This window comes from Eulemur rufifrons, chromosome 19 (genome assembly GCF_041146395.1).
Source record: "Eulemur rufifrons isolate Redbay chromosome 19, OSU_ERuf_1, whole genome shotgun sequence".
Classification (NCBI taxonomy): Eukaryota; Metazoa; Chordata; class Mammalia; order Primates; family Lemuridae; genus Eulemur; species Eulemur rufifrons.
In genome coordinates this window covers 48,528,046-48,542,465 of record NC_091001.1, presented here as the reverse complement: position 1 = coordinate 48,542,465, position 14,420 = coordinate 48,528,046, and the positions used below count along the sequence as shown (strand labels likewise).

Here is a 14,420-nt window from a genome sequence, read left to right as displayed (position 1 = left end):
TCTCTATACACTGGATATTCTTGAAAGCAGTTTTCTCGTCCTAGAAGCCTTGGAAGTAATTTCAGGTCCTTGCTTAAGCATCCCTATGTTTCCAAAGTCCATGTGCATAGCCAGGGCTGATCCTTAGCCTCTACCTCTCCCAGAGCTACAGCTGCTCACTCTTTCTTGCATTTTTTTCTCCTAGGGGCTCTGGCCTCCAAGAGCAAGAAGCCATGTGTTCAGTACCTGCCCCCTGAGAAGCCCTGTGACAGCCCTGCCTCCTCCCACGGCAGCATGCTGGACTCCCCTGCCACCCCCTCTGCAGCCTTGGCCTCCCCAGCTGCCCCTGCTGCCACCCACTCGGAGCAAGCCCAGCCCCTCTCCCTCACCACCAAGCCGGAGACCCGTGCCCAGCTGGCGCTGCACTCCGCTGCCTTCCTGTCGGCCAAGGCTGTAGCCGCCTCCTCTGGCCAGATGGGCAGCCAGCCCCCCATCCTGTCCCGGCCCCTCCCCCTCGGGTCCATGCCCACAGCTCTGCTGACCTCTCCCCCGTCCTTCCCAGCCACGCTCCATGCCCACCAGGCCCTGCCAGTGCTGCAGGCCCAGCCTCTTTCCCTGGTCACCAAGTCTGCCCACTAAGCCGCCCCTGACCTATGCAGGCTGTCACGTGACTCATCGAGTAGAAATTCAGAAGAAAAAAGAAAAGGAAACTTTATTGGTCAATATTTGACCACTCTGGACTGTTCTGTAAAGTGACTGATAACAACAGCACTTTACATTTTGTAGATGTAACCAGTAGCTGATCTTAAGGCTTTTTTAAAAAACAAAACAAAACAACAAAAAAAAAATCTTTACAAGAAAGAACTGAAAAGTAGTGTGCTATTCATCCCTTATGTGCTGTGGTGGATGGACCTGGGCAGAAGATGCCTTTCTGTATACCTCTCTCTCTCTGCCTCCTGCCTCCTCTCTCTCGCTGTCCCTACCTGCCTCAGCTTCCCCACTCGGTCTGCATGTTTGCCACTGCCCTGATTGCTAGCCAGGGACTCTGCCTCTACGGCCAGTCCTGCTCATGTCCCGTTACCCAGCCCAGGTTTCCATCATCTGCTCAAGACCATGGGTTCTTCCCCTTCGACCCTTTTGTCCTCTGCCCAGTGGAAGGCCGTCACCATGTGAGAAGACATCGTGGCCTGATTTGTTTCCACCAGCATCCCCCTCCCGCAGTGGACCCAGACCCCACCAGCCCCCAACTTCCGGTGGGGAATGTGGTCCTCCGAAATGGTTCAACCCCACATTTAAAGGGACTCAAGGTGCCTGCCACTTCCCCAGTGAAGAAGTCTGTATTCCTCCCCCTCCTTGCCGGTGGAGACCGTCCCCTCGCAGTCCCAGAGTGGCAGACAGGACCGGGCTCCACGGTCTGGCTCTTGTCACCTGGGGCAGTGCCAGCACAATCTGCCAAAGTTCTAAAGACCCTCCTCCCTCCCCCATCACCTCACATGCTTCTTCTGTGTGTATTTCTTTTTGTTTTTATGATTTTTGGAGGAATTTAAACTCCCAGTTGTTTATTTTCACAAAAGAAAATAAAATTGCAATTGCAAGACCTTTTCTGAGTGTTTCTTTAGTCCTTTTGTTGAATCAAACCACTTTTTTCATACCAAGCCCTATGTTAGATTTTTGCAAATGAGCAAAGGAGGAGGACTGCCACTTGTTGGAGGGGGATGTAAAACATGCTGACACAATTAGAAAACTCCAGCACAGCTTCTGGTCTCAAATGTGCATAGACCAGTCAGTATTAATGACTGAGATGTGAAGGGGGGAATCTTGTTATATTACAGTTGATTTAAATTAATTTGGAAGACATTCTGCTTATGCTTTTAACACCTACTTGACTTCTGACTGCCAAGAAGTCAGGCACATCCTCTGTATGCTTTCCCTAGTACCGGGGACTGCAGTTTGTTTAACAGCTTTATTGAGATATGATTTACCTGTTTAAAGCTACAATTGACTTACTTAAAATATACAATTATTGGTTTTTAGTATGTTCAGAGTTGTGTATCCATCACCACAGTCAATTTTAGAACATTTTCATCACTCTTAAACCCCATACCCTTTGAATATCACTCTGTTTTCCCAGTTCCTCCCTACCCTCCTACTGGCCCTAAGCAACCACCAATCTCCTTTGTCTGTAAACCTGTCTATTCTAGACATTTTGTACACAGTCCTGCATCGCTTAACAACTGAAGTTCTCAGAAATGCGTCATTACTCCATTTTATCATTGCCTGAACATCACACAGTGCACTGCCACAAACCCAGGTGGTGCAGCCCACTACACAGCTGAGCTGTACGGTATAGCCCATCGCTACTAGGCTCCGAACCAGTACAGCATGTTACTCTACTGAATTCTGTAGGCAGCTGTAACACAGTGTTAAGTATTTGTGTATCTAAACATAGAAAAGTTGCAATAAAAAATATGGTGTAAAAGATTAAAAAGGGCCAGGCACAGTGGCTCATACCAGGAATCCCAGCACTTTGGGAGGCTAAGGCAGGACGATTGCTCGAGCCCAGGAGTTCAAAACCAGCCTGGGTAATATAGCAAGACCCTATCTCTACAAAATATAAAAATTATCCTGGTGTCATGGCACGAGCCTGTAGTCCCAGCTACTTGAGGCCGAGGCAGGAGGATCCCTTGAGCCCAGGAGTTTGAGGTTACAGTGAGCTATGATCGTGCCACTGTACTATAGCCCGGATGACAGAGTGAGAACCTGTCTTAAAAAGAAAAAAAAAGATAAAAATTGGTACACTTATATAGGACACTTAACCGTGAATAGACCTTTCAGATCAGGAAGTTGCTCTGGGAAACAGAGTGAGTGGTGAGTGAAAGTGAAGACCTAGGACATTACTGTACACTACTGTAGACTTCATAAACACTCTACACTTAGGCTATACTAAATTTATAAAGAAATATTTTTCTTCAATAATAAGTTAGCTTTAGTTTACTGTAACTTTTTTTTTTTTTTTTTTTTTGAGACAGAGTCTCGCTCTGTTTCTAGTCATATAAAATATCGGAAAAGGTGAAGAACTCCTGGCGGACAGGTTAGACTTGCAGGCAATAAAGCACGCTTTTAGCCTCCTGTCATGGGTTACTGCTGAAGCCTTTAAGAGAACAGTGTGTTCAAAGTAGCCCTTTGCTCATCAGCATTTCACCGTCTGCTATGTCTTTTTAGGGCACATCCCTGTCCAAAGTAAGAAGCCTCAGTAGAAAAGCACCTCTACCTGCAGCTGTCTCCTAGGTGTGCAGAGACGGACAGTACAGAGCGCAATGCCGTACTCAAGGGCCAACTACAGCACAGAGCCAAGGCCCCAGGCAGGGTGGGCAGCAGCGCAGCCTGCCCAGGCTGGCATCTCCCTTTGGTCATAGCCGTGTTTCCACATGCTCCCTCCACACGCACGCACAGCAGGAAAGGATGAAAGCCACCAGCAGAAATGAAGGGAACACAGGAGAACAACGTCACCAAAGTGCAGGTGCAAACCCCGAAGCCACCCCCGCCCCGCCAGCCCAGACTTGCCACCGAACCCCAGACGAGGGTTTCTCTTAGGTCACAGTATTTTTTTCTTCATTTCTCTTGATTTAGAAACAGATCAGCAGGGAGGACAAGGTTCTCAAGGACAAAAATCAAAGCTGAAATGAGAGTAACAGACTCTATTGGTAACATTCACCTTTTTCCAGAGGGATATACCATATTGTTATGACTTTGGGGAGGAAAAAAGATCTTTTGCGGTTCAGGAAAAAAATTCACAATTAAGACAAACTGACCCACTGCCATACAAACAGCAAGTAATAAAAACAAAGCAGACAAATTATTTTTAAAGTCAGTTTGGAATAACATAGACTAAAAGGATATACTCTTGAGAGAGAGCTATGGAAATCCTGGCTTCTGCTCCATACGGTTTTGTATTGTCTGGAATTATTTACATGTGTATTTTTTAATCAGAAATAAATTTATAATGAAGAAGAACACTTCTTAAAACCAATTATTTCAGAAGGTAGTATGGCAGGGCTAGTATGTGAAGCTGACCTATGAGCTAGTTAGCAAAGATATTTTTCTTTTTTTTTTTTTTTTGAGACAGAGTCTCGCTCTGTTGCCCTGGCTACAGTGAGTGCCGTGGCATCAGCCTAGCTCACAGCAACCTCAAACTCCTGGGCTTAAGCGATCCTACTGCCTCAGCCTCCCGAGTAGCTGGGACTACAGGCATGCGCCACCATGCCCGGCTAATTTTTTCTATATATATTTTAGTTGGCCAGATAATTTCTTTCTATTTTTAATAGAGACGGGGTCTCGCTCTTGCTCAGGCTGGTCTCGAACTCCTGACCTCGAGCGATCCACCCGCCTCGGCCTCCCAGAGTGCTAGGATTACAGGCGTGAGCCACCGCGCCCGGCCTAGCAAAGATATTTTTCTTTATGCCTGTACCACACTGTCCTAATGACTATAGCTTTGTGGCGAGTTTTAAAATTAGGAAGTGTGAGTCCTCCAGTTTTGTTCTTCTTTTTCAAGTCTGTTTTATATTTTCTGGGCCTTTTATGTTTCCATAAGAATTTTAGAACCTGGTTGTCAATTCTGCAAAAAGCCAGCTGGGATTTTAATAGGGAGTGTAAATCAACGTGGGAGCCCAGTCATGTTAACACAATGAAGTCTTATAATCCATGAATATGGGACATCTTTCCATTTATTTAGGTCTCCTTAGATTTCTTTCAACAGTATTTTGTAGTTTTTACAGTACAAGTTTTGTACTTCTTTTGTTAAATTTATTTCTAAGGATTTTATTATTTTTGGTACTATCATACATGGAATTGTTTCTTAGTTTCATTTTCAGGTTGTCCACTGCAAAGGTTTAGACATACTAGTACAGTTGATTTCAGCTGGGCATGATGGCTCATACCTGTAATTCCAGTATTTTTGAGGCTTAGGCAGGAGGATCACTTGAGTCCAGGAATTTTAAGTTACAGTGAGCTATGATTGGGCCACTGCACTGCAGCCGGGGTGACAGCAAGGTGCTGTCGCCAAGAAAAAGAGAAGATTGTGTCAGCTGCAAATAGCAATAGTTTTACTTCTTCCTTTCCAATCTGGATGCCTTTTTTTTTTTCTTGTTTTTGCCTACCTGTCCTGGCTGGAACCTCCAGTACAATGTCGCATAGAAGTGGTGAGAGCAGGCATCATTGTTCTTCATCTTAGAGAGAAAGCATCCAGTCTTTTACAGTTAAATATAATGTTGGTTATGGATTTTTTTTTTGTCCAAGGCTTCTTTCAGGTTAAGGAATTTCCCTTGTTTTCCCAGTTTGTTGATTGTTTTTATCATAAAAGGGTTCAAAGAAATTTACATATTTATTATTTCCTACCACTCCCTTAAACCAAATTGGTGTGAGTTGGGAGTTAGTGCAATAATCTGCCTTCTCTACTCCTACCCCTATCCCTACTCCCTAACACTGCCTGGAGAAAAAACACAAAACAAATAGATTTATGCTGTGGACCACTCCCAGATCACGTACTCCAGCCTCCGCTCCAGCCTCCTTCCTTGCCATTTTCCTTGCTCTCTGCTATCTGATATTGTGGTCTTTAGAATTACCAAAAATACCAGGTTCCAATCTGTCATTGCACATGCTGTATCTCCTCTTCCCTTCACCCTCACCTGACACATACCTACAACCTTTGGTCTTCAGCTCAAGTGTTGCTACCTCAACTGATCTCAGTTTCTTTTCTTTTCGGCAGTGCTTAAAATGTGCACGTGCACACACACATTTGTGTAGATGTTTAGTATTTATTTGCCCCACTAGATTATATGCTCCATGAAGTTAAGATTTATCATTTAAAAAAACACATACATCATGGTTGTACATATTTTGGGGGTACATGTGATATTTTGATACATGTATACAATGTGTAATGATCAAATCAGGGTAATTGGGATAGCACCTGAAACATTTATCTATCCTTTGTGTTGCAAACATTACAATTCTTCTAGCTATTTTGAAATATATAATCAATTATTGTTAACTAGCATTTTTCTACTGTACTATTGAATACTAGTAATTATTCCTTCTATTTTTGTTTCCATTAACCACCTTTTCTTCATCCCCCCCACCGTCTGCTTCTGGTAATCACCATTCTATTCTCTACCTCCATGAAATGCATCTTTTTAGCCCCTACATATGAGAACATGTGATATTTGCCTTTCTGTACCTGACTTATTTCACTTAACAACCTCCAGTTCCATCCACATTGCTGCAAATGACAGAATTTAATTTTTTATGGCCAAATAATATTCCATTATGCATATATACTACATTTTCTTAATCCATTCACCTGTTGGACACTTAGGGTGACTCTGTATCTCACCTATTGTGAATAATGCTACAGTAAAGATGGTAGTGGAGAGTTCTTAGATATATTTATTTCCTTTCTTTTGGACATGTGCCCAGTAGTGGGACTGCTAGATCATATGGTAGTTTTTAGTTTTTTGAATAACCTCCATACTGTTTTCCATAATGGTGGTACAAATTTACATTCCCACCAACAGTGTAAGAGCATTCTCCTTTCTTCATCAGCATTTGGTATTTTTTGTCTTTACTAGCCATTCTAACTGGGGTGAGATACTTCACTGTGGTGTTTTGTTTTGTTTTAGAGACAGGGTCTCACTCCATCACCCAGGCTGGAGTGCAGTGGCAGGATCATAGCTCACTATAGCCTTGAACTCCTGGTATCAAAGGATCTTCCCACCTCAGCCTCTTGAGTAGCTAGGACTACAGGAATTTTCTGCCATGTCTGGCTAATTTTTTTAAAAAATTTTTGGTAGAAACGAGGTCTTGCTATATTTCCCGGGCTGGTCTCAAACTCCTGGCCTGAAGTGGTCATCCTGCTTCGGCTCCCCAAAGCACTGGGATTACAGGCATGAGCCGCCATGCTGGCCTCACTGTGACTTTGCTTTGCATTTTCCTAATAATTAGTGATGTTGAGCATTTTTTCATGTACCTGTTGGCCATTTGTTTTTTGTTTGTTTGTTGCAACCTCAATTTCCTGGGCTCAAGCCATCCCCTTGCCTCAGCCTCCCACGTAGATGGAACTACAGGCATAAAACAGGACACCCAGTTAATTTTTCTATTTTTAGTAGAAACAGGGTCTTGCTCTTGCTCAGGCTGGTCTCGAACTCCTGAGCCCAAGGAATCCTCCGGACCTGGCTTCCCAGAGTGCTAGGACAGATGAGTGCCACCCATTTATAAGTCTTCTTTTGAGAAATGTATATTCAGCAGATCTTTTGCTCATTTTTAAATCAGATTATTTGGTTTTTTGCTATGGAGTTGTATGAGTTCCTTTTATATTCTAGTTATTGATCCCTTTTTGGACAGATAGTTTGCAAATATTTTCTCCCATTCTGTAGGTTGTCTCTTTGCTTCATTAATTGTTTCTTTTGCTGTGCAGAAGCAGCTTTTTTTCATATAATACCATTTAAGACCACTCATATGTTTATTTTTAAAATTTATTTATTTATTTTTGAGACAGAGTCTCGCTCTGTTGCCCGGGCTAGAGTGCCGTGGCGTCAGTCTAGCTCACAGCAACCTCAAATTCCTGGGCTAAAGGGATCCTCCTGCCTCAGCCTCCTGAGTAGCTGGGACAACAGGTGCAGGCCACCACTCATGGCTAATTTTTTCTATCTTTAGTAGAGACAGGGTCACACTGTTGCTCAGGCTGGTCTTGAACTCCTTACCTCAAGCGATCCACCTGCCTTGGTCTCCCAGAATGCTAGGATTACAAGTGTGAGCCACCTCGCCTGGCCTATCCATTCATTTTTTAAAATCACTATCTACAAAGCAGCTAGCCTGGCAAATATTCATAAAATGATTTCAAGCAACATTTAATGTATAAACATATTAGTAACTGTACACAGTAGGATACAAAACTACCCAATGATCCCAATTTGGGGAGAAAATGAATATGCATAGGAAAAAAAAGAGAAGATACATGAATTAGGAAGGGAAAAAGTGTATTTGTATTTGTTTAAAAGAAAAAAACTAGAGCCAGGCATGGTGGCTCTCTCCTGTAATCCCAGCATCTCCAAGATCTGAGGATCGCTTGAGCCCAGGAGTTGGAGGCTGCAGTGAGCTATGACCTCGCCACTGCACTCCAGCCTGGGTGACAGAGCTGGACAGAGGGAGACCGTGTCTCCAAAACAAAACAAAACAAAACAAAACAAAAAACCCTAGATGGAAACACAATAAACTAATATAAATGGTAACCTGTGGAGGGGTAAGGAGCAAGGATTCTCTAACGTTTATATATTTTTAAATCCCATTTGATTTTTGAACCATTATATTACCTAACCAAAAACATTAAATATTTGCACGGCAGAAAATACACTAAAACAACATTAGTAATGGTGATCCCGGAAGGGTGGAAGTAAGGTATTGTTTTCTACCTCTACACTTTTATTATCAGAAAAAGGACGAACTTTTTGGAAAAGCTCTTGGCGACCTCGGAGAGCGCTGTTTCTGTGGAGTCAGGAGCGAGGAACGCCGGGATGCAAAGCCAATGCTACGCAGGTGATGTGATGAGTTTGTTTCGAGATGGGAAAGACCATGTTTATGTGCTGCGGGGAAAGAACCACTAGAGAGGGAGAGGTTAGAACGCAAGCAGAGGATGGGGCGAAGAGGCGACGCCCGGCCCCAGCGACCTCACTCCTGTGGGCTGGTGCCCAAGGCGAGGGAGCTCCTGCTCAGCTTGTGTTGACTCGAAAGTACGAGAGGACAGAGGGAAAAACGGACTGCCAGTCTGTTGTGGCTGCTATGGAAAAGAGAAACCAGGAAGAGGTGGCTCGCCTTCCACTGGGGAAGCCGCAAGCACCAACAGACAGACAGTAAACCACCGACCGACCAGTGGCGGTCCGCCGAATCCCCCACTAGGCCGGACGCCGCTGCGTATGGCGGAGACGCGCGCAGGAAAGGGCGTGGCTGCGAGCGCGCAGCCCTGAGCGCTGATCTCGCGAGAGCGGTAGAGGGCGGAAGCGCAATCCGTGCAGGATGCGGTTCCTGGTTGCGTTGGTCTTGCTGAGCTTCGCGGTGGCGGGTAAACCCCCCCAAACCCCCATCCCACTCTTGCCTCCTGACCAGCCATTCTCTTCTCGCCCGGTCGCCATCTGGGCTCGCTTTTTCCCTGCCCGACCCCACCTCTCTGCTCGCCATCGTCCCCCGCCCCACCCCCCACTTCTCTTCGCCGGTTTCCCCCCATCTCTTTCAGCTCTGGGGAATGCCATCTTCCGGCCTGCCCTTCTCCAGGGCTAACTGTTTTCTTTATTTCTGTAGACCCGCCCCGCATTACGCTGCCAGCAACCAAAAGTACGTCCCTCGGGACTGTAAGTCAACGTCCTACAGGAAGCGACCCCATCCAGCCCACCTCGAGCCAGCTGCCTACCAAGGAACATCTTTCTGATCCACTCGTTCGGAACTTATCTTCCACGAATGATGTCTCTAACGGCTCAGTTGTGGAGCAGCCGTCTCCTCAAGAAGGCTCCAGCAGGTCAAGTTTGAGCCCACCTCCCGCGAAAGGCAACTCCAACAAGCCCACCTCCATCCCCTCCTCTGATAAAAAGGACTCCCCCAACTCTAACATAAACCAGGTAGCTGATGAAGGAGAGACGTCTCTGAATGCTTCCAGAACTGAATCTGGGGAGAAAGTGTCAGTGGACCCTGACCTCATTTTTCCCAAGCAGGAGGAAGATAAGTCTTCAGAGCCTGCTGAAGATGTGGAGCCCAAAGATACTGAAGAAGGTGATACAGAGCCTGAAGAGGACTCACCACCCAAAGAAGAGAAAGAAAAGATGTCTGGCCCTGCCTCCAGTGATAACCGCGAAGGGATACTTTTGGATCCCATGAATAGAGAGAAGGATGACAATGTTGGAAATGCCAGTGCAGAGAGCAGCCACTTCTTTGCATATCTGGTGACTGCAGCCATTTTTGTTGCTGTCCTCTATATTGCTTATCACAACAAGCGGAAGGTAAGTCAAGAGTTGCCTTAGGGAGGGGAATAAGATTTCCCCCACCCTGGAAGCTTGGCATGTGGATGGGTATCCACCACCCATCTGCCTGCAAGCATTGGGAATTTTAAGACAAACTTCATTTTTTCCTCACACCCTGCTAGGACTCTTAACTCTTGTTTTGTAAATCGTGTATTATGTCATCTGTTTCCTTTGAGTGCTCTTTGCTGCCACACTAGGTGCCAAGTTAAGATTTTATTATGATCTGACCTGAAGTGGGATCTCCTCCCATAACCTTGAACTTAGATCCTTTGCAGCCTCAGTGGACCTGAGTCTTGACAGAGCCATTATCTTCCAACCTAATTTCCATTCTTGAGACAATGCATCACTTGTAGCTTCCTTTCCCAACATTCTTTTATCTTCAGTGGCTTAAAGAATGGTTTCAGTTACTTAGTCTTTGATACCAACAGCAAAGAACCCAGGAACTCTCTTCTGCAATTACTAATAATTAGATGAAAGCCCAGAAATTGCACAGATACAGATATCTTTTACTTTTTCTGCTGAGTTTGGTCCGAAGTAACCTTGGCAACCACTCTAATGACAAAATGATTGTATTTCCTATTGAGCCCCAAGAATTTAGAAGATAGTTTCTGTAGCCTGGTTAAAATTAGAGAGTCCAATTTAATGATGGCCATAAGACTAGGGGAAGACTTTAGTAAAAATGTACATTCCTTATTCTACATCTAAGTGTTTACCATGGAGAGTGGTAAAGTTAAGAGTGTAGTTGTTGATGAAGCAAAGTGCAGGATGAAAGAGTACATTTATAGATAGGAAATAATTTCTGATTATGATATTTTAAAAAATGGAATGTCCTATTTGAAAACTCCCTGGAGAGGAGTTGGCAGATCTTTGAGTACATTTGAATAAATCATACAGACTCCCTCAAGCTAGAGCTCAGACAGCCTTCCTCCATCTGTTCTTTCCTATTAAGTAGTATAAAGGATTCTGACTTAGAATCATTATAGTTTAAATAGGCCTCTTTGTGGGTGTGCTGCTCTTTCTATAGTCAGAATCATTAACACGTGTACTACTGCCAGGTAACTACCTTTGATTTTAGAGACTGAAATATGTTATTACAGAGCCACCTGTGAATCATTTTCTTTTACCTTTCCTCAGATTATTGCTTTTGTCCTGGAAGGAAAAAAATCCAAAGTCACTCGGCGGCCAAAGGCCAGTGACTACCAACGTTTGGACCAGAAGGTAAGAAAAGAGAAGCCAAATCCATGGGAGGGATATGCAACCTCCGGTAGATAATAGTGGGTTTGCATTTGGCTCGGCAGCAGTGGCTGGTTCCGGGGGTGCTGTTGTCACTGTCCCCGCCCTTGTCAGACTACAAACTAGAAACATCCATATATACATATCCACAGTGTTAGAGCTAGAGGAAACCTTCAAGTACACTGCAACAGCTTCCTTCCTCTGTGGATGAGGAAACAGTCCCACTCAGAAACACTGATTTTTTTTCCTAAGTTTCTACTATAAGTTAGTGGCAAAATCAGGACCTCATCGCAACTCCCTAGATTCTGAGTCCTGAGCTTTTTGTACTCCACCAGTGTCTCACAAACTTTAATAAGCATATGAATCACCTTGGGAATTGTGATAAAAAGCAATATCTGATTCACTAGGTGTGGGGTGGAGCCTGTGTTTCTACATTTTTACAGAGTTCTCAGGTGACACCGAGTGCTGCTGTAACCACACTTTAGGCGGCAAAGCACTAGAATACGCTCCCTGGAAACAAATGAGCCCAGAAGCACGTAGGCTTCCAACTCTCCACATCAGCTCTGTGTATTAAGCTTTGTGAGCTAGAGCTCCTGACTGTAGCCAGTCCTGCCTCTGCCAAAGATAAATCCTCCTTCCACACCATGGCAGCAGAGCTAAACAGGGGTCTTTCTCTGAAGGTTACCTGTGTAGGTAAGAAGACTGTACTCTCATTGTGTTGCTACTGGCACGTACCCGACCTTCCCCATTTTGTATAGCAACAGGGAGGACACTGGCAAACAATACTTGGTGGCCCAACTATGAATTATTCCCAGACTTCCTATAGGGGACATGATTCACTTGTACAACTCACATCAGCAACAGAACAAGCCACTGAGCTAGAACATCTTTGTTGACTAGTCCAATAGATAACCTTACAAATTTAAATTTGGCTTATGACCTTCCCAGATAACTGACCTTAAGGAATTTCCCCTCTTCATTATGACTTTTTTTATTGGAAAAAAAACGCATGTAAATAGTTCAAAAAAAATACAGAACAGTATGGAACAGAAGCCAGGATTTCCATATCTATCCATCAAGTGTATATCTTACTAGTATTTGCTTTATTTCAGTCTAGCTTTAAAAATAATTTTTTGTGCTTTTATTTTTAATTGCTGTTTATATGGCAGTGGGTCAGTTTGTCTTAATTGTGAATTTTTTTCCTGAACTGCAGTTCCCCAAAGATCTTTTTTCCTCCCCAAAGTCATAACAATATGGTATATCCCTCTGGAAAAAGGTGAATGTTACCAATAGAGTCTGTTACTCTCATTTCAGCTTTGATTTTTGTCCTTGAGAACCTTGTCCTCCCTGCTGATCTGTTTCTAAATCAAGAGAAATGAAGAAAAAAATACTGTGACCTAAGAGACACCCTCGTCTGGGGTTCGGTGGCAAGTCTGGGCTGGCGGGGCGGGGGTGGCTTTGGGGTTTGCACCTGCACTTTGGTGATGTTGTTCTCCTGTGTTCCCTTCATTTCTGCTGGTGGCTTTCATCCTTTCCTGCTGTGCGTGCGTGTGGAGGGAGCATGTGGAAACACGGCTATGACCAAAGGGAGATGCCAGCCTGGGCAGGCTGCGCTGCTGCCCACCCTGCCTGGGGCCTTGGCTCTGTGCTGTAGTTGGCCCTTGAGTACGGCATTGCGCTCTCTACTGTCCGTCTCTGCACACCTAGGAGACAGCTGCAGGTAGAGGTGCTTTTCTACTGAGGCTTCTTACTTTGGACAGGGATGTGCCCTAAAAAGACATAGCAGACGGTGAAATGCTGATGAGCAAAGGGCTACTTTGAACACACTGTTCTCTTAAAGGCTTCAGCAGTAACCCACGACAGGAGGCTAAAAGCGTGCTTTATTGCCTGCAAGTCTAACCTGTCTGCCAGGAGTTCTTCACCTTTTCCGATATTTTATATGACTAGAGACAAAGTCAGTCAGTCAACTTCCATTTGGTTGTACTGAACATAAAACTGAAGTTGGGGTTTCTGGAAGTAAGGCCACTGTTCCCATCACAGATTTTTTTATAAATATGATTTGAAACAGTGTGATCTTTCGTACAACCATACTCAGTAGGAACTTTTTGAAATAGGGCAAGTTCATGCTTCATGCAAGAAAACATGTAGGAGAGTTTTGGTCACAGTCTGTAGTTTTTTCACAGGAATTTTGTGAGCTAGGTTTCCCACAAACTGGATTTTGTCTTTGTTGCCTAAAATAGACACATTGACTTTTATGTAGAAAGCACTGTACTCTCTGAGCATTTTACCTTAACCTATCTGATGGTCCTCTCATCTGGTATAAGATGCCAAGAGTAATTAGTAAAAATTCTCCTTTCCCATGTCATGAATTATTAAAATTTGAGATATTCAGTGGGTTCCTCTGGGATAAGTGAAGGTTGTGTCTTGGATCACACTGTTGTTTGAAGTTTTATTTAAATCTGTTCTGGTCATGTTCTGCCCTACTATAGAGAGCCTAAAGAGAGTTGTTTCTGAGCTAATCTCAGGGAAATACAAAGAATGTGGGAGGTGATGGAAATATGATGAAATCTGTGCTGTTGAGGCAGTAAGTCTACAGAAGGGACCATCCTGATTATCTTCCACCTTGCTTAAAAGAGCCCATGGCTTCACGTTGAAAGTTTCATTCTTGGCAGGTAGCCCACTCTGTGGAGGTGAGGAATGAATGCCGGCTCTTCCTGGATCATTCTCTCTACTGGGGCACCAGTGTTACAGTACTTTCCTCCAACCTGAGGAACCTTCTCTGAGGCTCCTCTAGTATTCCCTAGGACCGTGGTGACAGTCCCCCCTTCCCTGCCTTTCCCCTCCCCTCCCGTGTTTCCCATTCAGGCCTAATAACACTAGCTCCTTTCCTTCCACCTTCAGGCCCAGCCAGAGTTCCCCACTCCCGTCTGTCCTGTTTGCACTTCCTTCCCCTGCTCAGCGTCTCCATTAAGTATTGCTTCTCTTACTTTGCCATTCGTAATTCTTCATGACTTTTACAAATTCACTTTGGTCCCAGTCTTCCTCTGTGCTTTCCCAAAAATCACCAAATCAATGGCTGGTTCTCAAAGCTAAGAGTCTTGTCCTTGGTGGAATCAGACACTGTTGGCGATCCAAATGGAAATTCCC

The 14,420-nt window shown here is 44.5% G+C and overlaps 2 protein-coding genes across 3 annotated transcripts in view; both read left to right on the top strand.

Moving 5' to 3' along the window:
• Positions 1-1,566, top strand: part of TCF7L1 (transcription factor 7 like 1) — a 150,932-nt gene extending 149,366 nt beyond the window's left edge. The window contains exon 12 of the mRNA XM_069495184.1: positions 185-1,566. Within this exon, the coding sequence (XP_069351285.1) occupies positions 185-618 (434 nt within the window). The 3' untranslated portion in view covers positions 619-1,566. The remainder of the gene's footprint in view (positions 1-184) is intronic.
• A 7,469-nt stretch (positions 1,567-9,035) lies between these two features.
• On the top strand, positions 9,036-14,352 carry TGOLN2 (trans-golgi network protein 2). 2 transcript variants are annotated; one of them, XM_069494837.1, is made up of 5 exons: positions 9,036-9,091; positions 9,328-9,641; positions 9,735-10,019; positions 11,175-11,258; positions 12,588-14,352. In XM_069494837.1, exons 1-5 carry the CDS (start codon positions 9,046-9,048, stop codon positions 12,591-12,593), a joined length of 735 nt encoding a protein of 244 aa, XP_069350938.1. In that variant the 5' UTR covers positions 9,036-9,045; the 3' UTR covers positions 12,594-14,352. The 2 variants fall into 2 exon arrangements, with proteins under 2 accessions (XP_069350938.1, XP_069350937.1); XM_069494836.1 differs by having other exon boundaries at positions 9,328-10,019.
• Positions 14,353-14,420: the final 68 nt, after the last annotated feature.

Excerpts from the sequence above, each read along its gene's own strand:
- TGOLN2 (XM_069494836.1), top strand. The coding sequence starts at position 9,046 with ATGCGGTTCCTGGTTGCGTTGGTCTTGCTGAGCTTCGCGGTGGCGG. Across the intron at positions 9,092-9,327 it reads GCTGAGCTTCGCGGTGGCGG|ACCCGCCCCGCATTACGCTG; the intron begins GTAAACCCCCCC and ends TTATTTCTGTAG. Across the intron at positions 10,020-11,174 it reads CTTATCACAACAAGCGGAAG|ATTATTGCTTTTGTCCTGGA; the intron begins GTAAGTCAAGAG and ends ACCTTTCCTCAG.